The sequence below is a fragment of the Nyctibius grandis genome, chromosome 2 (genome assembly GCF_013368605.1).
Source record: "Nyctibius grandis isolate bNycGra1 chromosome 2, bNycGra1.pri, whole genome shotgun sequence".
In the NCBI taxonomy this organism is placed as follows: domain Eukaryota; kingdom Metazoa; phylum Chordata; class Aves; order Nyctibiiformes; family Nyctibiidae; genus Nyctibius; species Nyctibius grandis.
Window position 1 is genome coordinate 38,305,864 of NC_090659.1, and position 25,438 is coordinate 38,331,301.

General features: G+C 42.7%; 1 protein-coding gene across 6 annotated transcripts in view; it reads right to left on the reverse strand.

Moving 5' to 3' along the window:
- REPS2 (RALBP1 associated Eps domain containing 2) overlaps positions 1–25,438 on the reverse strand; it is a 103,174-nt gene that overhangs the window by 52,830 nt on the left and 24,906 nt on the right. For all 6 annotated transcript variants that reach the window (XM_068425284.1, XM_068425280.1, XM_068425282.1 and 3 more), the window contains exons 2-7: positions 12,965–13,088; positions 10,579–10,727; positions 8,924–9,047; positions 5,769–5,866; positions 4,328–4,466; positions 3,683–3,746 (exon numbers count right to left, since the gene is read on the reverse strand). In XM_068425284.1, the coding sequence (XP_068281385.1) occupies positions 3,683–3,746; positions 4,328–4,466; positions 5,769–5,866; positions 8,924–9,047; positions 10,579–10,727; positions 12,965–13,088 (698 nt within the window). The remainder of the gene's footprint in view (positions 1–3,682; positions 3,747–4,327; positions 4,467–5,768; positions 5,867–8,923; positions 9,048–10,578; positions 10,728–12,964; positions 13,089–25,438) is intronic.

Here is a 25,438-nt window from a genome sequence, read left to right on the forward strand (position 1 = left end):
TTTTCTTTTTTTTTAAGTACATTTTTTGTTATACATCATACCATGCAACATGATGGTATGTATCTGTATGTATCCTGAACTTCAGGAGGGCCAACTTTGGCCTTTTCAAGCAATTGCTAGGGGAAATCCCATGGGACAGGGTACTAGAAGGTAAGGGGGCCCAAGATAGTTGGTTAGCATTCAAGGACTGCTTCTTCCGAGCTCAAGATCAGAGCATCCCAACAGGTAGGAAGTCAAGGAAGGGTACCAGGAGACCTGCATGGTTGAACAGGGAACTGCTGGGCAAACTCAAGTGGAAGAAGAGGGTGTACAGATCATGGAAGGAGGGGCTGGCCACTTGGGAGGAATATAAGTCTGTTGTCAGAGGATGTAGGGAGGCAACTAGGAAAGCTAAGGCCTCCTTGGAATTAAACCTTGCAAGAGAGGTCAAGGACAACAGAAAGGGCTTCTTCAAATACATTGCAGGTAAAGCCAACACTAGAGGCAATGTAGGCCCACTGATGAATGAGGTGGGGGTCCTGGAGACAGAGGATAACACGAAGGCGGAGTTACTGAATGCCTTCTTTGCCTCTGTCTATACTGTTGGAGGCTGTCCTGAGGAGCCCTGGACCCCTGCGGCCTCAGAAGAAGTCAGGATAGAGGAGGAATCTGTCTTGGTTGATGAGGGCTGGGTCAGGGACCAATTAAGCAACCTGGACGTCCATAAATCCATGGGCCCTGATGGGATGCACCCGCGGGTGCTGAGGGAGCTGGCGGAAGTCATTGCTAGGCCACTCTCCCATCATCTTTGCTAAGTCGTGGGCAACGGGAGAGGTGCCTGAGGACTGGAGGAAAGCGAATGTCACTCCAGTCTTCAAAAAGGGCAGGAAGGAGGACCCAGGTAACTATAGACCAGTCAGCCTCACCTCCATCCCTGGAAAGGTGATGGAGCAACTTGTTCTTGGTGCTGTCTCTAGGCACATCAAGGATAGGGGGATCATTAGGGGCACTCAGCATGGCTTCACCAACGGGAAGTCTTGCTCAACCAACTTGATAGCCTTTTATGAGGACGTAACCCGGTGGATAGATGATGGTAAAGCTGTGGATGTGGTCTATCTCGATTTCAGTAAAGCGTTTGACACGGTCTCCCACAGCATCCTCGCAGCTAAACTGAGGAAGTGTGGTCTGGATGATCGGGTAGTGAGGTGGATTGTGAACTGGCTGAAGGAAAGAAGCCAGAGAGTAGTGGTCAGCGGGACAGAGTCCAGTTGGAGGTCTGTGTCTAGCGGAGTTCCGCAAGGGTCGGTTCTGGGACCAGTTCTATTCAATATATTCATTAATGACTTGGATGAGGGATTAGAGTGCACTGTCAGCAAGTTCGCTGATGACACAAAACTGGGAGGAGTGGCTGAGATGCCGGAAGGCTGCACAGCCATTCAGAGAGACCTGGACAGGCTGGAGAGTTGGGCGGGGAGAAATTTAATGAAATATAACAAGGGCAAGTGTAGAGTCCTGCATCTGGGCAAGAACAACCCCATGTACCAGTACAAGTTGGGGACAGAGCTGTTGGAGACCAGCGTAGGGGAAAGGGACCTGGGGGTCCTAGTGGACAACAGGATGACCATGAGCCAGCAGTGTGCCCTTGTGGCCAAGAAGGCCAATGGCATCCTGGGGTGTATTAGAAGGGGTGTGGTCAGCAGGTCGAGAGAGGTTCTCCTCCCCCTCTACTCTGCCCTGGTGAGGCCGCATCTGGAGTATTGTGTCCAGTTCTGGGCCCCTCAGTTCAAGAAGGACAGGGAACTGCTAGAGAGAGTCCAGCGCAGAGCCACGAAGATGATTAAGGGAGTGGAACATCTCCCTTATGAGGAGAGGCTGAGGGAGCTGGGTCTCTTTAGCTTGGAGAAGAGGAGACTGAGGGGTGACCTCATTAATGTTTATAAATATGTAAAGGGCAAGTGTCAAGAGGATGGAGCCAGGCTCTTCTCAGTGACATCCCTTGACAGGACAAGGGGCAATGGTTGCAAGCTGGAGCACAGGAGGTTCCACTTAAATTTGAGGAAAAACTTCTTTACGGTGAGGGTGACTGAACACTGGAACAGGCTGCCCAGAGAGGTTGTGGAGTCTCCTTCTCTGGAGACATTCAAAACCTGCCTGGACGCGTTCCTGTGTGATATGGTCTAGGCAATCCTGCCCCGGCAGGGGGATTGGACTAGATGATCTTTCGAGGTCCCTTCCAATCCCTAACACTCTGTGATTCTGTGATTCTGTATATATTATAACATGAAATACATATCCTGTACTTCCAAGGGTGACATTAACTCTCCAATGGTTGCCAGCACTTTTGGCCAATCCATGCAGGATCTTAAACCAGTTCAAGCAGAAAAAGTTAAAAATGGACTTCAGCGACGGTTACTTAGCACTACTGACTAGCCTCAAGAGAAGAGCTAAATTAATGCTTTTGACAAGTTTAAATGTTAACTTCTCACTAAAGCATTTCTCTCTTTAATTCTAAGATGCTTCTCAAACACTAAAACTAGACTTCAGAAATTCAAGAATTTAATTTTATAAATTAACTCTTTGCAAGAACTGAGTAATAGTTTATCACAAGCACATAGACTAAAACAAATAAACTTATAACTTCCTACTCTTTGAAAGTTATGAGCATTTTTCAAGCTGTTGAGGTTATAGTGACAAAGACTGAAACATCCCATGTGTTTCACACAGCAACACATCCTGATAAATAACATCATCCCAAAATTATAATTATCTACCAGAAAGGAATACTTTTCTTTAAATTCTGCACAGGAAACAACTTGTGTCAGCAACAGATATAAAACGTGTTTTGTTAACATATTGGGTTAATCCATTCTTCTTAAGTAATCTTAAACTTAAATTCCAATATTCACTTCCCCCAACACTATGTTTCTTCAGTTGGTTTTTTTTTTTTTATTTTCACAACTGACAATCCACTTTGAAAAGATTCCAGACGTATTCTTTGACCCTGACAGATGTTTAGGCTCTTGGAAGCTTTTCTTCTCATCTCTCTTCATAAAAGCATATACAAAAGTAAAACCTCTATCAGCACTTCTGATCAACATTTAAAACTGTTTGTTCTTCCTATCCGAGATGCTAGGATGACACTGAATTACAAATCACCATGTTGTTTATGAAAATATAATAGAATCCTTCTCAAATTTTATCATGTACAGTTCCATCTGCATTCATTTCTAAATAAGCTCATTAAAAGTAAGTGTACTGGTTCATTAGAAAAGCACTGATGAATTATGTAGTCGTACTTACTAAAAATTAGGCATTAATTAGGCCTCCTCTGACAAAACACAGCCAGAAACATAAAACCAACAACACATCTAAAACACTGCAGAGGTGCTTCTCCCCTGTGTCGTTTCATGAAAAATGTCAGTTCGTTGAGCTAATGGTGCTGCTTACAATACACTTAAGAACAGCTCTCAGTTATATTGCTGTTCAAACCTTCCCAGTCCTGCTGCGTAGGCGAACATCTCTCCAGAAAACAAGCATGTCAGGAAGATCAATGAGCACCCTGCTGCTTGGGCCTGAAAGTGATTCTGGAGATAAGAGCAATAATTATAATTGAAGACATTTTTCAAAATTTAACAAGAACTCTTGAATTAAGCGTCTTTTAAAAAAACAGGATACACATCCCCAGTGCCATTACAGTACTCACCAGATGTGAGAAAGCTCTGGGATGGGCAGCTTTGATTTTGTGAAGAAATTCTTTGCCACAGAACCTGTTGGGAAACCGTACCTTATCAACCATTGGTAATTAATTCTCCAATTATTTACCTTTGGCCAGGTCTGCCGTGCCAGAAGCAGCTGGTTACTTTACATCCGAGAGATGCTCAGATTAACTAGATGCTAATATAGCTGTTGGACCATTTGTCTCTTGGTGAATAAGTGACAGAGAAAGCTAGACAGAGCATGCTTCACTTCCATCACATGGACGCTGCCACATTGCTGCTGCGAAAGCAAGCACAACCCTAAGGGGTTTTTCAGCTCAATATACACTGCAGGTGTGATCCACAAATATAGTGGATCAAATACAGAGAGCTCATTTTATTTTTTACTGAATCGCCAACACTTCTCCCTTAGATGTAATTATTTTTCTAAAATCAGGATATTTAGGAAAAAGCATCATGCCCACAGTACTGGTTTGCTCTTTTGAGTTGTTTGCCTTTAAAAAGAAAATGCAATCAACTCTTTCTCATAGACACACTCTAGAAAGAAAAAAGAATTAATTCATTTACTTAACACTTTGCATCTCTCAGCTTGGTCCCTCTACTCGACATGCATGGTGTTTGGTAAAAATTACCTGAAATAAAGGAGTTCAGGTCAGGCTGCAGGGACCTGAACTGGTTGATGTAGTAGTCTCGCTGCTCCTCTGTTATCCTCCAAAGGTCATCCGAGTAGTGCGTGCTGCTCTCCTGCTGCTCCCGCTCTGCTGAAAGAGACTGAGGGAGGGACACTGGCACCAGCCGCAGGTGGGGGGCCAGAAGCGCACTGGGAACCTCAAGAAACCAGATTCACCCTCTTCTAATAGCAGACGGTATTTTAGGAAGATGAGAAGCAGAAATGGCTACCCTGATTACCATCCCACTACTTCTCTGTTAAAGCTGAGGCTAATATGAGGTATCTTTACCCAGACAATTAAAGAACATTTACATGACTGAAGCTAAAAGAAAAAGGAAATTGCACTGTTGCTGGCCACAAAAAAGGGAAGTCCAAGTCATACCTTACTACCTCTGGATTCATTTTGGGGCTTCATTTTGGCTGCCATGCATTACAACCCTCAACTGCACATTGTACACCTGAAATGGATGCAACCAGTGAAGGACCTAAAGCTGTATTTATGTAGCATGGTGCACGAAAATTTAGCTGTGCTAAGAAACTACGTATTTAGTCCAGGAGAGGTGCTGTAACTACAGAGCTATACTGTTTCTGGACCCTCTGCTCACCCAGGTAACTCAGCACACATTACGCCAAGCCAGGGAGACACGCAAACCTCTAGAGACACTACCTGTAGATCTTTTCCTGAGGCTCAGGTGACATTTTATGATGGGTGTGGGGTGCTAAGCACTAAGGAAAAGGTACAGAGTCTCTGAGTCTTACTTACTTAGGAAAAGCTCTCCCTTAGAATAGCTTTGTCCTTCCTTAGGGCAAACAACCAGTTTGCATAATAAATGCACAGCACGCATACTGGAATGTCGGAAAGATCTGCTTTTGCAACCAGCAGGGAAACATAGGACCCATCTCATAAAAGCAAACAAATACCCAGAAATTAATTTATTCTGTTTGAGATGTGATTTAACCAACTGGGGTGAAAAAAAAGAATACGCAGAGTATTAGGCCATAAATTCTGTGCATGTGTTACAAGACGGCATTCTAAATCAAGCAGGAATCCCTGTGAAACCTCATATATTTTAAATGAAAATGTTTTACTTTTGCTAGGATAACCTCAATATTATTTTTACTTGTGAACTGAAGATTCTCAGTTTAGTTTTCCTATCTATGCTATTTGGTCCTTCTCATTCTACTTAGTTTCAGCAGTTTAAACAACTGGATTATTAATTTTAATTTCTCCTTCACATTAGCCTTTTTTCTTTTTTCATATACTAAAAAAGCATGCTTCTAGGCTACAAACACCATGGAGAATACTTTTTACTTTTGAAGTGAGAATTCTTCTGCCTTTTTTTTTTTAATTTCTCTATTGTTTTATTAATAGTACTATTAAAGAAAAATAGGCAATTCATTACCCGATTAAGAGTTGAACAGGGAAGTGCAGGTTTGGCTCCATAATTCCCTGATGATGGTCCATCTTGCTGGTGAGTAGAGTGTCTGACTTCATAAGGAGCTACAGACATTTAAAATAAAGTATATAAATGAAAGGAAAATCAAAAAGATCCTACTAGGCTAAACGAAATAATTAAACACCACAAGGTCAAGAATCTAGCTTGTTAACCCAGTATCACAGTATCAAAGTCCATTTTGTCAAGCACCTACCAAGTGAACCTAGTATCATAGTATCAAAGTCCATTTTGTCTTCTGCAACAAAATTCCAGCCACATACTTGTCTTTCATATTACATCACTCTTCTTCAGACATTACTGATAGAAACTTCAGTTATATATTACTAGATAACAGAAATCACTGTTAATCATGTTGAATTATATATTTATATAGCCTGTTTATATATTTATACATTTTATATACTTATAGCCATATATAGCAAAAGAATGCATTAGAAATAAGAAGAAATAATTCAACTCAGCTGCAAAAAATATGCTTTGACAATGGTATCAGGCAGTAAATCACTAATTTTCCATATACTCTTCTTCCCCTTCCCTAATTTCTGTTGCAAATCAAAATACATGACTCACCATTTCACATTATTTGGAGTAAAGTTAATAAAGAAAAGTAACAATTACTTCTTCTTTTGCTAAAATAAGTAACTTATATTCCACTGCAGCAAATATAGTAAGCGGTGACATAACAGTGCCTTTAAGAACAATGTTTTCAAAATAGGTCAAGTCTGCAAACACAAAGGCAACTCACTTGCAAACCCTTACAGAGCTGAGGACTTCTGCTGCCAGCCTATTTAAAATGTACCGCTACAAAGACAGATAGTTAGATAGAACTTAAAAGACTCTTGATGAAAAGTGAGACCAAGAAATCTTAAAAATTTTCAGCTCAGGAAGACCTTAAAAATGATAGACTTAACCCCCTTGCTTTCCTAAGGGGGTTTTTCCTAAGGTCTTTCCTAAGACCTTTTCCCCTGGTCTTATCCTGTATTGGTATCTATTTTTATTCCTGTAGAAGTAACTTCTAATTTCAGAAAAAAAGCACAGGAAGGAAGCTGGGAAACATACAGGCATGCTTGGAGGAGATGTAGGCACAAGGCCACACTGCTGTGTGTTTGCTAGCAAGAAAAACTTCAAAACTATAAAGAAAAAAAAGAGTATATAGTCATTTAAAAGACAAATAGATGTGGTGCTTAGGGACATGGTTTAGTGGTGGACTTGGCAGTGTTAGATTAATGGTTGGAGTCGATGATCTTAAAGGTCCTTTCCAACCTAAATGATTCTATGATTCTTTGATTGCAGTGCGAAGGGCTGCCCTTGAAGACACACTGTCCAGTTCCAGGGTCAGACCTGCAGTATAGAACAGCCCACCCAGCTCAGCATCGTGGCACTAGCACCTCCTGCACGTACACTAACGCGGTGGCTTTCAGACTCACCCTTTCAAATGCTCTTCAGAAAACTGGAAGGGTCCCGATCTTAAAGGCCAGGAAGAACCAGTAGGTCACCTAGCCTGGCACTTGGTACAGCATGGGCCATAAAATGTTACCCACGTACTGCCACTGAGAACACATTTCTCAGATTTCCAGAGATCCTCCTCTGGAAGATGGATTCCTTCCAGAAAGGCATCTGCTGCTATGTTGAAAAACTCTATGCCCTTACTTTAATCCTTATTGCTTTCTGGGAAATAACTATAGCCTTCTACATCTCTGGGATTTTATCACTTTAAAAATTCAAGTGGTTGAATAATTAATTTTAGAAGAAGCTGACAGCTCAATTGGACACTACTGCCTCTACTCACTTTGCACAGCTGCTGACTCCACAAGAAATTTCACTGAAGTTACAATTGCAACCAAACTCAGAGGGAAAAAAAAAAACAACACTCAAAATACCCCCCTGCTGCCAGCACTGACAGATTTGGGACAGAGTCCCAGAAAACAGCAGAGCACATAACAGGTAACACGGTCGGCTGCTCCCGATGGCTGCCTCCTGCCCAGCTCTTCAGGGTGTGGGCTATATGCCACGTATCTCCTTCACTGGAGCCGAACATGCGTTGTACCAGAAGACCACCTCACCAGTGTTGCTTATTTCAGAAGTCAACCATCACTGTTTTGATCAATTGTGCCAAGGGTAGGGTGGGGAAAAAGCACAGCTCTGAACAAACAGCAGTTTACCTAACTGGCAAATGAATGCCTATGACTCAGTACTGGTATGGTTTTCACGTGAAGTTCACTTGACAGTGTTGAACACATTCTTATAATGGCTGTATTGAGTTTCAAAATGTTGTAATAGCTCTGTTTTTTCACTCATTTGTAAATGACGACAACAGCTAAAGGTCTAGCATGCTCCACTCTTCACTCACTGCAAACACACTAACCGAAAGCAGGAGGGATGATGGAGGGATGGTATACACCAATGACTACTATTGCCACCATCGTGGTCACCAGATGTTGCAATTAGGAGAGCACAGGCACCTTACTATTAACAGGAGCTTGTAAAGCCTTAGTAAAAATGGCTTCTGTCCCACTACCCTGTTACTAAAATCAGGACGTTTTGCCACCTACTCTAATGGCAGCGAGAACAAGGACAGAGCATCTATGTAGTGCCTTATTTTTGTCTGTTTTGCCTCAGTTGTATTGTAGGACTGTTTTTATATTCATGTCCTATTGTTATTTCCATTACGAAACCAGAGAGATTATTATCCTTTCCTGCCAAAGAAGGTTCACTGCCAATCTGAAAACTAATACAGCAGCTACTGAAATCAGGAGTGGACTTTTTTTCCCCTCTAATGAAACCAAAAGCACCATGCACTCTGAAAATACTCACAAGCACTCTGTCACTGGGATATATTGCACACAGTCTTGCCAGAGATTAGGTATTAGCATTTATCTGTGAGCAGTGACACAAAAATCTAACTAATTTACCAGAAAGCTAACAGGATTGAACAATCAAAATAAAATTAGATAATGGAATCGTTTTCCAAAATACAGGTCTAACTAAATGTTAAAATCATTAGGCTGACTGTCAGTTGCATTTGAAATTTGTATGCTTCTGAGAAGAAAAAAAAAAAAAAGGAGCTGAATACAATGTGCACATCCCAATTTTCATCCTACCTCCATGCTGCTGCTCCAGCCCACTTCTTGATTTACCATATCCATAACTTAAGGGTATTCTCTGGTAAGTAGATGGAGAAGCAGGAGGTGAGCAGATTGGAGACATCGGTGGAGACTTGGGCTCCTATTGCAAAAACACACCAACACAAAATGGAATCCTGAGATGACAGCAAAACAACCAAGTAATCCTGCACGGCGATCTGAACCCATACAGCGTGATGGACAAAGAAAAGGCAAACGCTGTAGTTCCCTGAGGCCTTTCATTTCCAAGAAAAGGCTCCTTAAAAAACAAAAGTTGGTAAAGACAGAATTTGGTATTGAGCCTTCTAGGGGTAAAGCATGGCAATGCCATAGCAAAACTTCACAATGAGCAGCTTAAGGTATTTTACTTCCAAAAGATGCCTGAAGAAGTATATGTGGAATGCTTAATGTGAGTGGGTATCTTTGAATTGACATAACACATTTAGTTAGGGTGAGTGCATTCTTGTGGGAGAGCATTTTTCATATAAAACACTCACAAAAAAATCAAAATAAATCTCCAAATTGGTATTTTAAGCACTCCGTGAATTTGTAGGTGTTACTGGGTACCTATCCTACAGCATTCTCTTTACCTGGACTTACAGATTGTTTAAGATGACGACATGATCCTGAAACAGTTTACTGTATAAAAAGGAAAATATAACACAACACAGATAACCTAGATGGAGCCAGGGGTTTGAGGGCAGCATTCTGCTTCAGTGTCAGTACACACAGGCAGACAGGCGTACATGCTCCTCTTCCTCATCCTGTTATTCCACCCCTGTATCTTGTCATCAACCCATTCCTGTTGGTTGACCTCAGGCTGGGAACGCCGTTACTCACGCCAACACATCGTGTGATAAACGCGTGTGCACTTTACGGGAAGATAAAGCGCCTGCCACCAGGCATTTACAACATGACCTGATACGGTACTAGAAAAGAACATGTCAGGCCTGGGGAAAATTATGCAAATGAAGGTTGTGCTGTGAAGCTGCTTGTATCTGAATAAGTGCTCTCAACTCTCCTAAATACAGGTAATACAAATCTCCCTTAGACAGCTTTATTAAACTGGCAACTCAGAACAACAGATGCTGAGAGGATGTTTCACCGAGGACAAAAGAAAAGCAGATTTCTTCTGGGCTACTCTTGGGGGAGATGAGAATCAAGAAAACCTGTTGGCCTTACCCCACCCAGAAATAGTAGCTTGTGATTCAACACCTCTTCTCCAATTGAATATTTCTGTAGTGACTAAGGATCATACTGGCCACGAGAAATCGCTCACTTTCCTGTTCTGTTTCACAAACAGATTTCTACTTGCTGCTCCTCCCCTAGTCCTCTCCAAGAAACAGCGCTGGACTAAGTAGGAGGACAGCACTGAAAGAAATTACACAAAATATTACAGGGCTGACAGCTTTATACAAGCTCATATAGAGAAATTCCCTTCAGGGATGCAACTGGGATGCATCAAAATCGGAGCACAGCCCCGATGGGGATTAATTGCACGTCAGGAGTTCATCTCCTTTCTAGCACTGCACTGCAAAACTGAGTAAGCCCACGTGAGTGTAATCATTTACAGGCCTGGGCCCAAAAGGAGGATGCATAATGACATATTGGCCTGAAGGAGACAAGCCTGTTACCTGTTTGTCCCCTTCATCTGTTCTTTTGTAGGAATTTTTTTCCAAAGTTGCATGTGGAACCTGAAATTTAACTCCATGGAGTTCTGCTGGAGTCCCGTAACGTACTTCACTGTCATTTTTCAGCGCCATAAATCGCGGCAGAGGCAATTCTTCATTAAAAGAGAGAAAAATTCAATTGAGACTACAGAACATTAAAAGTACTTTAAGCAGTATCCTCCTGTAAAACCAATGAAAAGTTTATCTATAAAAGAGTACTACTTATATTTTGTAACGTTTATAAGTGTGGAACTCCCGTGATTATTTTATGTCTTAATAAAAATGAATGTTACACAAAGCTACATTCAGTAGCTTAATATGTAACCTCTCCATGCAAAGAGAAAGAAATAAGCCTTGTGCACGTTACTAAAGCAAGTGGCAAACTCACTTCCTGCCTTGAAAACGTCTGTAACGAAAAGAATAGTTTCCCACAGAAACTGTGAGACTGATGAATTAATCAGTCAGGACCCCAGTATCCTCAATGCTGCCATCATAAAAGGAACAAATTAAAAATGGTAAGGTTCAGAGATCACACCAAGGCCTGGTGAGATGACCATGTCAAAGTGTCCCATGTCATGTCTGCTCTGCAGAGCAGAAGAGTAACACTTTATCACTCTTTAAGACAATTCACAATTATTTTGAAGAAACACCATTTATTTTTCTGCACAGTCACCATGAAAGATCAATACAATTAAAATTAACAGGAAGCTCAAAACCGAGCAAAGCCGTACATCACCTCTGTGATCATTTTAATTTTACAGCTACTACCAGGAAGAAAAAGAAATCAGTTGGAGTTTGGTGCATGTTACTCACCCCACTCTAAAAGCACTCATATATTTCAAGAGAAAATATAATTAGCACTGGAAGCATTTCAGTAACAGTAAGTAAGAAGGATATCAATACAAGGACTGCAAGTATCCTTCTTCACTCAAATTTGTGGATTATTTACAGATGCTGGACTTACAAAACATACACAGTAAATCTCACTTAGCTCAGGTTCCTAATTTAGTTTGTTGGGTTTTGTGGTTTGGTTTTTTTTTTTTCAAATTAACATCCTTAAAAAGGATGGCAATGCAAGAAACAGCACACAAGCTGTCGGCAAGGAAAACTGACAAACAAATCCAGACCGCCATGCTTCACCCCTGGTTTAAACTCCCCTGCCAGAGAGGCACCAAACCAAACCAAACCATGCCAGCTGCATCTGATGCCCTCCCCTTGTCCGGGAGCTCTGCACCACGGGAGCTCAGCTCACACAGCTTGCCAGCCCGGCTTCCCCCCTGGGATGGGGCAGACCTCGGAACCCCCTCCCTGTGCCTTGTAACATAGGTGAATTTTATGTTCCGTTGCCCTTAGCAGGGACAGTAGAGCAGAAACTGTGCTGACAGCAGGGACCCAATTGCAAGGCTACAGGTAGGTCCTGCCTTTCCTACCTCCTCTCTGATCTCATGGCTGGTTGCACCGCTGCCTTCAGCGGGATAGTGGCAAGCACCTCTGCCCAGAGCGCAGCCTCACGGCATGGCTCAAACACCCACCTGGGATACGGGAGATAAGGGTTCAAACCTGTTCAGGCTCAAGGCCAAGTGAAAAGCCACATGTTTTCAAGCCTGAGCCCTGTTGAGGCAAAGTGTGCATCAGCAAGGCAGAACATGCATCAGCAACGCAAGAACATCTAGTTCCTTCCATTTAGTCGCTATCAAGGTTTCACAGCTAAAAGGGACCTGCTTTCTCTCTTCATTGCTTGAGTTTGATAAGCCTCTTTTAAGAAGCGTTCTTCTCCATCAAAAATGGTACACTTAAAATTACTGTCAATTCACTGGGAAGAACAAAGCTATTTTAAACTACATTTAATACATGTTTTCATACTTACTGATAGGAAGCATTATGATTTTGTCACCGTTACCCATTTATTTCAGCAGGATTATTTGCTAAAACAGATGAGTGTTGCAAGCTGCCCTGCACAGGGGGACCCCTGACCTGCCCACACTCCCCTCAACTTGCCCCCACCCGAAGCAGCTATCATCTCCTGCTCTGCACAGCTGTCAAGATTAGAGGCCGAACGCGAGAGAGAAATACATCCCCAGCACTGATCAGCTGTCATTCGTGCCATTCCTTTGGTAATGCCTTTTCCAGAGGGGGATGTCATCTCAGCTTTGCCATGCATGTAATTCACTGCAATTTTCTACCAGTCGCTTAGAGAACATAACGTTACTTTCCACTCTTTCTCGGCTCCTCAAAATACAATTGTTTCAGAGACACGTTAGAAGAAAAGTTTACCACCACAGAGAGCTGACAAGCATTAAAGAAAGTAAGAAACAAGTGCATAGCGCTGCAAGCAAAATTTGCTACTTACCATTCTTAATGCTCTCAATCCGTACCGGGAACCCTGACTGCGCTGCCGCAATTAACTTCAAAGCAATATAAAATTGAGCTGGACCAAAATAACCCACGCGCTTGGCTCCACAAACTTCTGTAATCTAAGAGAGGAGAGACACGTTGTTGGTTAAATGCATTGCACTCTTCCAGTGAACGTAAACACCTCTACATAAACAAAGAAAAAACTCTTTAAAAATGAAAAACACTTGTATTTAAAGTTTTCTATTAAGCATATTCGTTTCAACTCAGGACATTGCTGTCTGATCACGTTCCCCTTAATGTATCAGATACAGGTAGTTGTTAAGCTATTCAGAAGCATTGCTGGGTAACACTGCTATCCTAAAACAACTTACAGGTTTTCATACTACATAGGATTTTAATAGCAGGTGAAATGATAACTTGTTAAGTACACTGTTCAGTAAAACATTTCCACCGCAAAAGTTATGGTATTCACAGAAAATTGCATTTCATATGAGCCCTTACAACAACAGTTCAACTACCGTAACTGGAACACAAACTCAATGCAAGAAATACCCCATTGCACCACTTGAGCAGAACACTTTTCTCTGTGAAAAATTAAGATGGTCTCAGCACTGAAGCTTTCTATTCTGATTTCTATATATATTCCACTGTTTGCTTCACTCAGCCACCGCTATGAAGCAAACAGCTACACATTCACACACTCAGACAACAGCTAAACAAACAACAGCTATCAGCAGGTTTTAAGCACAGGCGCCAATTCTCCCATGCACAGAGCTCCCAGATGTTCACAAACAAACCTCAGCCGGGCATCAAGGTTAGAATAAAACTGCACTCCCCTCAGACACCAAGGGAAGCCCCAAATTGTTTCCTGAAAATACACCCAGATTAGCAACACCTCCTGGCTGGTGAGGTGCATCACCTGCATGCAGGATGACAGTAGAGCTGTGCCAGTTCTTCATGAGTAAGTGCTGCTCTGCAGAAAACCCCATCTGTGGATCGCTCCTAAGCTACAACAGCATGACAGAAACTATTCCCATGTCGTGTATTAACAAATATCACAAAGGAATAGTCTATTTTTTTTCTAATTTATTTTTATATGCGTATATATACACATACACATACACACACAGAGCGTGGTAAAATGTCAGGTGAAGCAATTAATGAAAAAACAAATGTTTTGGAATGCTAATTCTTACTAATCAAAGAAAATTATCTTCAAGCAAACTCTTTCTTCTCTGGATGTGGCTTCTGCTTTGACTGAATGAGCTCTGGCTTCCATCTCTTCCTGTGAGTTTCAGAGACGCATGGCTTAATTCCTTGATCACAAGATGTATCAAGCAGCTTTCTTTTCTCTTACTGCTTGATGAAAAGGGAGATTGATTCTGTGTACAAGGACAGCTTCAATTAACCAGTGGTATTTGCCATTTCCATTCCTCTACATATCTTTTTTTCTGAGGTCACTCTGGCCTTTTTTTGTTCTCCCCACTCAGTCGCTGTCCTTACTTCTTTTATTTTCCGGTGGGAATGCAGGGCACTTGGCATGTGCCTGAGATGGATGGTGCCGAAGCATGATTAAATATGGGAGTGTGCCAGGGAGGGATGACCAAGTGGATTCCTCAGGGGAGAGCTGTGCCCTGTTTGGGGTGTGGGAAGGAGCCAAGCACATCGCATCCACCTCGGTGGATGGCACTGTGTAGATCCCAGTGTTGCAAAGGGCTCCTCACTGCCATTGGGAGCAACACTGTCCACTGTAGGGTCCCACTGCACCAGTGGGTCCCCCGACAGCAGCCTACCGGGGTCCTGTGGCAGAAGGTGACACAGAATCACAGAATGGTTGGGGTTGGAAGGGACCTCTGGAGATCATCTAGTCCAACCCCCTGCCAAAGCAGATTCCCCTAGAGCATGTTGCACAGGGTCATGTCCAGACAGGCTTTGAATATCTCCAGAGAAGGAGACTCCACAACCTCTCTGGGCAGCCTGTTCCAGTGCTCTGTCACCCTCAAAGTAAAGAAGTTTTTCCTCATATTGAGATGGAACTTCCCATGTTTCAGTTTGTGCCTGTTGCCCCTTGTCCTGTCGCTGGACACCACTGAGAAGAGTCTGGCCCCATCCTCTTGACACTCACCCCTAAGGTATTTGTAAGTGTTGATAAGATCCCCTCTCAGTTTTCTCCGGGCTGAACAGACCCAGCTCCCTCAGCCTCTTCTCATAAGAGAGATGCTCCAGTCCCCTGATCATCTTTGTAGCCCTCCGCTGGACTCTCTCCAGTAGTTCCTTGTCTTTCTTGAACTGGGGGGCCCAGCACTGGACAGACATCCCCAGGTGGGTGCCCGCTGTGCTGCAGGAGCAGCACCTGGCTGCCTTCCTGCGGCGTGGGTGTGCTGCCGGGACAGCCAGTCACAGCACTGGCACTGTTTCGGGAGGGCTGGGCAGAGCCGATACCGGTACCATTTCTGAACTCCGAAGCAGGCACTGGCTTCCTTCCCCTCATCCCTAGATGCTCCTAATTCACTCAGTCCTGCTGCCCACACCTCGCATTCCTGCACGGTCCTTCTCCACCAGCAGCCCCGGCTCTGCCTGACACAGCAGCGTGGAGCACAGCTGATGTGGTTTGACCCAGGACATGGAGCATGCACCACGGCTGCAGCCCAGCCACCTCCACACGGGCACAACCACCCAGGCATGCCAGACCGGACAGCTCTGGGGACAACGCCACCGCGGCAGGTACCAGCCGGGGGCCTGCTGCACTTCCCAGCGCGCACAAATTCAACAACCTGGGGAGAAGCAAGATGGAGAAAGGGCACAACCAAGCTGAAATTCAGTCTGGGTACACAGCCCTGGTTTGCTATGGGAGAGGTTTGTTAAACAAAGGCCAGCACTGAATAAGGCGGTTTGCAAAAGCTGGGCACCCGCCTGCACCCAGGCCCTCCCGTCGGGGGTGTGGGTGCTTGCCTCCTGCGTGACCCACAGATGGTGCCCGGGACAGCAGCTGCCACGGTGCCAAAACGGCACGCAACATCCCTGGGTGTACAAGGGGTGTACCCTAGAGGGATTTTTCTCCTCTTGGGCTCCTTTCCTGCCACGGCATCCTACGCTTGCTGGCACGGAGCAACGGTGTCACCGTGATCTGCGTTTCCTCTTGCTGGCTGCTGGAAAGAGGAAACACTGAGCAACTGGGACTTTCACACAGGGATTTGTGATGCTATCACCTTCCTGAAAAGATACTGAGAGTTAATTTTCCATATCTTTTTCTATATTTTGAAATATTAAGGTCCCTAAATGCCATAAATGCTCTGCTTGCTTCTGATATGGAAACATGAACATTTTACTCTGATCAAGTAGATGAAAAATTTTTATTAAGGATACGCTGTCTCATAAATACGGTATTATTTCTTAAGCACGCTTACAGCCAACCAACCTGAAACTGCCTCTCTGTAATTCTGCTCTCTGGTGGTAACAACAGAAATATATTTCGTAGGCACAAGCTCCTCTGTGTTATTTGTGCAACTAATTCCTGATCTCTTTGCTAATGGCCCAGAGCAAAAGATGCAAGCTGACAGAGCAGCCCAATTTATTACACAATTAACTGTAGGTATTCATACAGATTAATTGAAGGTACATGCATTTACTCTTATTAGGTTCCTTCTAGAGTTAAAGGTTCTTGGGTTCCTTCCAGACAGCATTTCATACTGCCTACATCAGGACCCTGCTTAGAGAGCAGCCCCTTTCTCCAGCAGGCACAGAGGTAGGTGGCAGATCAGCCTTTATCCAAAATTAATTCCTCAGAACATGCTGCCTGCTCAAATTTCCACAGCAGCTTAAATTGAATACTGCACTCTTTTTTTGATTCCTGGTTTTATCTTTTGCAGGGTCAGTGCACATAGCCTCTGGATGGGCAGATTACATTTAGTGATATGCAATACTGAAGTTAAGCTAGTTTGTGTGATACACTCTTAAGATTCTCCAAGATCCATATGAATTAAAGGCATTGTATATGAATGTGATACGATATTTTTTCAAGCTGAAACTAGACTCTTGCTCTAATAAAACAGAGAGCACTTTGGAACTAAGATATATGAAAATATCCCCTGAAATACAGGGGAAACATCAGTTCTGCCTGCATTCAAGTGATGTTTAAAAATAAATTCTTTCTGTCCTTTCCTGTTGTCAGTTTGGGTTGCATAATTTACAGCAAGCTAGCAAGCAAAGAACTGATACTTTCTATTCATGCACTGCTAAACAGACACAGCATGTAAATCAAAACAACTTGCGTACCTGGATACTCCAAGGGATTTTAATACAGAACTACTGACAGTCAATTTTCACTGCAATTTTTTTTTTTTAATTCTTCAGCAGAAGACTGTAATCCTCCAGTGAAAGACGAATATTGAAGAAAAGTTTAATGAAGAACATGCTGGAAATAATTGTTCATGGTGGTAGGTTACAGATGTTGCTTGCCAAATTTAACGTCAGGATGATAAACAGAATTAGTCAAAAAAAATGACCTGTTCAATGGTTTGCAAGGCAAGAACATGATGCTGAGTGGACTGAGTTTAAATTTACTGTAAGATGTAAGTGCTTATATGAAACAATTTCACAGGTCATTTGCCAACTAAGGAAAAAAGTTCATTTCACACAACACATGAAAACAACATTTCTTGGAGAAGGATGGAAAGCTGTCTTGTCTAATCTTGTGTTCGTTCTCAGTCAGTCCTGGAACAGCACCTCTCAGTTCAATGGGATTTCAGCAGGTACTCTTAAAACACACGTTCTGTACACAAATCGCACCACCTTCCCCAATCAAGCAGCCATAAGAAGGGGAGAAAGAGCAAGATCTAGATGCCTGCACACCCTTCTGACAGGCCAAAAGTTTTTCTATGGTTGTAAAAATACATACTTTTTTTTTTTAAAAAAAAAAAAAGAGTTCTCCAGCTCATCAATATTAAAATTTAAAATGTAGCTACAAGCTGTTCGGAAGAGTGGCTGTTTTAAATTACCGTTCTCTATGTGAACTTCTAATAGAAAAGCTTCACATCTTGAGATGCCGGAACACAAAGCAGATTTTTGTATTTATTATCCACTCACTGCTCTGCTCTATCGGCTGACAGCGAGTGTAATTTTTGTAATTGCTCCTTGAAGACATCCCACATGAAGCAGCTTTTCCCAGCACAATCTGACATTGTTCCAGCTCTCCCCAGCTCACTCCAAACAAGTTTCCACTGCTGTCTCCAAGAGCACTGACCTCTCAAACACCCTGGGCAGGTCTAATTTAGATTGCAAGAGGTAAACTTCAGGAACTGCACATGAGCCTAGAGCTGAAGTTTGTTTTCCATAAGTAGAAAAAGAGGTAAAATCAGAAACAACTATTCCATAATCCTATGGAAAGGCTGAGATGACCACGCTGCAGCCTCAGTGGAAAGGTTTTCAGCTGTAAGGCAAAGGTAGAGCTGGGATTTTTGCTTTTTCACCTAGCCATTAATGCTGTGACAGCATCCTATGTACCTAGCTGGCACACTGTTTTTGTCTGTTCTGCCCCCCTGTTGCTACCTGCCATGTAGATGGTCACTGCCTGTCATTTGTGGGCAAACCCAGCCCGAAGGCGCTCCGATCTCTGTGCGGGTTGTGAGACTCTGTGAGGAACATGTGTAAGCCGAATGCATATTCAACTCACTCAGAAAGAAAAAGAAAACGAGCACCACTGGCTCCTACGTTAAAGGAAATTTTCTCGCTGCACCTCCCATCTCAGCCCAGCCCCAGACAGCACAATTTTTTTACTTGTCCTTGCACGAGCTATAATGAGGTAGAAAGATTTTCCAGTCCATCAAGTGCCTCTGTATTTTAAGGAACACGTTGAAAAGATTCTGCTGTTAGCCGACGCACACCTTGCCCAAAGCTCTCCGGAGAACAACCAGCCGTGATGCCACAGCTCAGACCTCAACCATGGAGCAACCTCAGGCTCCCTTCTGGATCAACAACCCTCTTACAGCTGTTTGAAAGACAAATGTTTGCAGCAGTGGCTTTATCAACAGCTTATCTCAAAACTGTGTCATGCATCTGACCCACTTTAACCTTTTTTTTCATTTGTGTTTACAGTCTTTGATCTGCTTGTTACAGACAAGTTTTGCTACATTCTTAAATAAGTATTTCTTTCTGGATGGATCGCTGTTCAGATATCTGTAACACTACCTGGAGCCCGGGGCTACGTATCTGTCTCTTCATTACTTAAAGCAAAGTAAGAAACACCAGATCCTGGATCCAGGAGGATTACTGCCTGGGAAGGGAGCAGGAAGAGGAACGTGCTGGAGCACTTACATACCCAGCTGGAGGAAGCGGCTCCGCTATGGATTAGGTTCTTTAGCTCTGTTCCTTCATATCAGTGATATTTCTGTAACTATTTATTTTATTCTGTCGTCTTGTCTTTCAAAATCAGATGTTTTATCTATTTTAGACTTCTTTTAAACATCACCTGAAATGCTTACTAAAAATCTAGCTGTTCTGAACAAGTTTGCTTCCAACACCCAAAACAAAAGGAATTAAAAATGGCTTAGTTTACGGCACACGAGACAACACATACATTGTGTATTTTTAAAGAGTTAGCTACTGTTTAAGCTCTATATGATCATGCTTTACATTAAAGAACACCATAATCTCAAGTTGCAAGGCAAGCTACTGAAACTGTCAAAGCTTAGCAACTGCAGTTAACACAGCGGTAAAAGCATCAGAGGCTTTTGCCTAACCACATCTGTTAGGCAAAAGCCTGCTGATCACACGGCCAGGGCTTCCCCAAACTCCCTCCCCTGGCATGACCCAGAACCATTCGCAGCTGCGTGCGCCGGTGCTCCATGTGCCATCGCACTTTTGAACGTCTTGGGGAAAACACTTCACTTCAGGAACGGGGAAACACTTTTCCAGCAGCTCCAAGCAGAACATTTTACACCAACACCAAGAACTACAAGACTTATGATTCAGTGCACACATGCACCTGCAGCCACAGATAGAATCACATGAAACAAACACTAAAACCATTTTCAAACTCTCAGTCTCACATTGAAGCCTAACAGCAGAAGTATTTTATACACTAGAAAAAGTCGATTCCTGAGCAGAGGTTAAACAAAACAAAAAACCCAAACACAGTAGTTTTCAACCAGGAAAGATTCTCATGAGCGAGCAGGGCAGGAGCAGGGCAGCCACACTTCGCCAGCTCAAGGGTCAGTCAAGTCCTTTCTCTTGTACCTGGCAACAGTCAGCTGCAGACACCTACAGAAACTCGAGCACGCGAATCATGCTGTACTTCTCTTCAAGTAGGAAGCCTGGCAATGCCAGCATACCACGAGTTACAAAAAATATTGATCTGAATTGTGCAGCTGAAGTCGGACATGTGAGTCAGCACTGTAATCAAAAGATTTCAATTATTAAGGAGTGTTGGCTAGAAAACCTCTGCCACGGAATAAAGGCTGCTGATGCATGCTAATACTTATAAACCTTGAAGCGTACCTGAAAGAAATCCCATCTCCTATGCTCAACCTTTTATCTTTAATACACGAACACTAATGAATCTTTTATCTGCATGTGATGTGGAAAAGGTGGACACTTTATTGGGAGCTTTAAGAACCACCATTCCCGAGAACTATCTGGAAGTCTCCACACCAAGTAAATTATTTTCACGATAGCAGTGCCTACAGAATTAGGTCAGAGGTTGTTATGTACATTTGCTGATACTTCATTCTGTCTTTCCTTTGAAAGGAAAACCTATCATCATCTTCACTAAACACATGCCTTTAGGAGTGTGTAAAAAGCCTGCAGGGGTGAAAGAGATGAAGCAAATTATTTTCAAAACCTCTTTGCCTTTTTCATCTTACCATTTGGAAAATGAATGCTCAAAGAACAGCGTTCATACACCTAAAATTGTTCTAGCTGTGTTTCATATTCACTAGTTTGCATCAAACTCATATAAAAGACTATCCAAGTCAGTAAATACAGCTTGTGCAGATAAATTTGTATAGGATTATGAGTGATATTTCAATAAAGCTTATAACACTTGGAACACAAAAATAAAAAGCCTGAAAACAGGATACTCCAGATTTAAGAACTCGGCATAAGGATACCAACAAGCAGTGCAGATTTTTATAAAAGTATGAGTCCACTTATTCACCAAACTGCTTCACATTCTTTGCAGGTAATCAGTTCCTCAGCATCTGGATATGGAAACACAGATACTCAGCAGGTCACTCTCTGAAATGCTGCACACACAGCCTTGCCAAAATCACTGTTAAGACCTGAAATCCTACGGAAATCTGCAGAGTACACAGAATTGGGTTACAGATGTTTTATCTACTTTTCAAATCTTATTGTAGAAGCAAGGGAGTAAGCATCATGTCCCAAGTAAAACAGCAAGTCCAGAACTGTCATGCCACCCCATCCAGTCAAGTAGACTGCAGGAAGATTCCACAGGGCTTATCTGAATTTCTTCTGATTCAAGTCCCTGACAAGAGCATTTCATTCTCTTGGACATGAGAAATGAGTTTGATAAAGTCCATTCTACAGGTGGTTAATACTATACATTTTATACATTGTAAATATGATTCTTTAAAGGCACTAGTCATTCCAGGGATTTCTATGCATTTTCCTGCTCAACTCTTCTCTTCCAAGAACTTATTTAGGGACATAGCACACAGAAGGTCCAGGATGTGAGAAAAGAGAACCCAGATCCTCCAACTCCTGCCCACTCAGCGGAGTCATTATCCCAAAGCCCCTTACCCACAAGCAACTGACATTGCAAGAGGAGCTTGATGGAGGCAGGATATAACTATCCACACTGGAATTTGGCCAGGACTGGGTCTGGGCCAACCAAAATACACACCCGTTCCTAAAACTTTCGTTTTCTGGAGGCTAAACTGAAAATAGTATCTAAACCTTACTACTAGAGTGAGTGTGAATGGAGAATTCCTCTTTAGCTCAAGTGGAAACACCACGTTTTGCACAGGGACTGCACCAGCACCCTTTGGGAATGAAAACACAGGATGATCACAGGAACATTAAGGAACAACACTGTTTTTAACAAGGACAGATTTTAGGGAAAGGTACCCTATCCTTGTGTTTTTATAATTTTAGACCACTACAGCAACCATGTTGTTGATTATTTCAAGGAACACATTACACAAGTAGCATTGCCATTAGCATATTTTCATCTTGAGAGTACATTTTCACTGACTTAAAATATGACACTCATATAACCTTGAATTCATTATTTAGAATGACATTTATTATGAATTCCAATGTATTTCAATATGCTTATTTTTTAAATCCATTCAAAACATGCTACGTATATGCAATACTTAAATTAAACGTAACTTGAAGCTCAGTCCTAACAATGAAATCTTAATAGGAAAGGTTTCCTCAATCTGTCCAAGCCTTTTTTACACAGGAAGAATGGTCATTCCATTGCTGCAGTTCAGATATGGATTAAAACACATACTCTGAGCTTAAAAAAAAAAAATTGAAAACACTGAAATTTGATAATGGAGCACGAGGCCGTTTATAATGCAAGACTCCTCAAGCCTGCTTAAAAACATTTGACTGAATCTTGTAGTTTGTTATTCATACGGACAATCCTATCCAACTTTTGTCAAATTTCAGTCTCTTAACAATGCTCCACAGACTGAGAAGTCGCTGATTTTTTCAGAAAAAAACAAGCCCCACTGGTTTTGGTTGAAGTCATTTTCTTTGCTTAAATCAAAATTCAGTTTGAGTATTACTCATACAATATAAATGTGTATTACAGAAAAGCTCACCTCATGTTTTTACATCATGACATGTTCTTAGATAGGATTTACCTTACCTTCTGAAGAAGCTAATATCAATTCTTTGTTGAACCTTACTCTTCAATAAATGAGCTAACTTAAAAAGCCCAGCAATACAATTCCATTTTGTTCTCATGTTAAAATATCATCATAAAATGTTTCAGTATAAGTAACGCCATTTGTGGAAACCCCTCCCCATCACCCATAAAAAAGGTCACCAATCTCACCTAAAGCACAAAAAGTAACTTGAAACAGCTGCAAAAGTGACAAGCTTTGAGCTTAGCAGAAAGGAGGTAACATCTCCTGTGGACACACCACAGCATTTTATGATGAGGCAATCAAAATATCTTCTCAAATTTGGGGACTCTTTTAGCACTTAAGGACAAACACCGGAAACAACTGCTAGGTAAATCATGAAGTCGAACTACAATGAGGAAAACAAGCAGAAAGGCACAATCTCCTTTGCAAATGTATAAAAGCTAACTGCTGTTGGAAGTCTCTTTTGATACTTCCACTGATACACTCAAGCCAAGGCTACCCAAAATATGGACCTTCTCAGTTAAATCTTTCTTTCCTTTCTCATTCAACAGCCATATTTAAAGACTTCATTCTGCCCGAGTACACCACATTGCTAGGGGTGAATCCCAGAACACAAAGCTATTTTAACTTGCTGTTACCACTGAGAGGTCTCCGGGACTGCCTACAGACGGTACCGCAGCATGCTTCTGCTGCTGCTACAACAGCTGCCTTATTATTCCCACATTTCTTCGCAACTACAACAAGGAAATACTTCAGGAGTTTCACTCTCAGATGCTATGCCAGGGAAACTTTACGATCTGTTCCATTTGCAGGCGTTTTCACAGCGGAAAGCATACCAAGAGCAACCAACAGTAAAAATCTCATGACAATTACTGCTATCTTTACATATCCAGGCAAAAACATTTCTCTACTTATTTTGGAAGGTGGACAGCCTTTTCTTCTCAGTGAGTGCAGTTTTACTCGTTGGTGGGACGCAACCCCTCCAGCCACCATCACAGTCCTGATGCGGCCATTCGCACGTCTCAGTCAAATTAGATGTAAATAAATTCTTCATCTCGGATCTTAATCAAACAAGGCACCTGCATGGGGCCAAGAGACTTGGATGCTGAGCCCCACAGGCCATGATTTAACTCACGGTACACCTGTGGGATCAATTCTGTTGTAGAAGACAAGAGACAGAACACAGAGGATATCTAACATCGACTAGAAAGATTATAGAGAAACATGTAACATTTACATTTTTACATTTCTGTGACGGCTCACATCATCACGGTACAAGGCCTGTGAGGAAATTCAGGATCTTTTGGCTTTAAAGTTTCTGCGTAAACATGAATTTCTGCTGTTTGAGATCTAATACACAGGAATTTACCTCAACTAACGAGGTAGTCTGGGAAATTAAAAATCCATAGGCAGGGATGGCTCAGATGCAGTCACCCTAGCCACTGGGAGAGGCAGTAATCAAAAATACTCTTGGCCTTTGTCAGTATTTTCCCTCATTTTGGCCAAGCTCTTTCGGCCACAACAGCAGCATCACCGCCAACTGCAAGCGCGTTGAGCCGTCCTTCAGGCTTCCTCCCACAAACTCTTACAAAATCCTTGCCTGGAGCTCAAGAGACTCCGACCTCTCCTGCCCACTCAGCCAGCACCGGAGCCCTTCTACAACACTCTCAGCAGCTCAGGGGACCAGCTGCAGGGCCATACCCGAAAGCACCCTGCAGACCTTCCCCCTCAGTGGGCTCACACGCCAGGGTGAGGGTTTTCGGAGCAGTCTGGAAAGCCCCTCACTCGGAGACACACAAAGGGTTTGACAAAGAGTTAAAGCAAATGTTCCTCAGCTTTGGTCTAAAATAATATGTGATTAATTGATTCAGCTTTCCCATGACTTTTGCAACAAACGCAGGAGAGGTAACCACCTTCAACAACTAGTGAAAGAAATAAGAGCAGTCTTTAAAAATTAGCAAAGGTGGCGACCCTAAACTAAGCTGAAATTTGAATTTTCTGCAGCTGCGCTGAGCTGTGGATAAGTTGCATTGCTGCCATTAAGTTCCAGCTACTCATGGGATCCACAGGCCGAAAACCCACTCGCTATTGCCACAGCTGGCTCCCAGGGAAGGCAGGCAGCCGGGGGCAAGGGCAGAGGGACAGGCAGGCTCCCGGAGCAGCTCCCAGTGCTTCTGCACGTGAGGCATTCTCGGGGCATGCACCTGGGAAACACTCCTGGACACCAGAATACAGTGACCCAAATTTCTTCACCAAAAGGGCTGTCAAGCATTGGAACAGGCTGCCCAGGGAAGTGGCGGAGTCACCATCCCTGCAGGTATTTAAAAGACATGTAGATATGGTGCTTAGGGGCATGGTTTAGTGGTGGACTTGGCAGTGTTAGGTTAACAGTTGGACTTGATGATCTTAAAGGTCTTTTCCAACCTAAATGATTCTATGATTCTAAACCCAACTGGTGACTGACATGTAGCAGAGCTGGCCAAAAAATTGTAGCAGCAAAGTTACTAGCTGTAGGTTTCTGGATTTCACTGCAGAAAGTCTGGTGCACAGATCAAAGCAGTATGGCCTCTCCCATGCAAGACTCTGTTCACAGCAAGATTTTTCTACAACACAAAACTCAAGTTAATCCC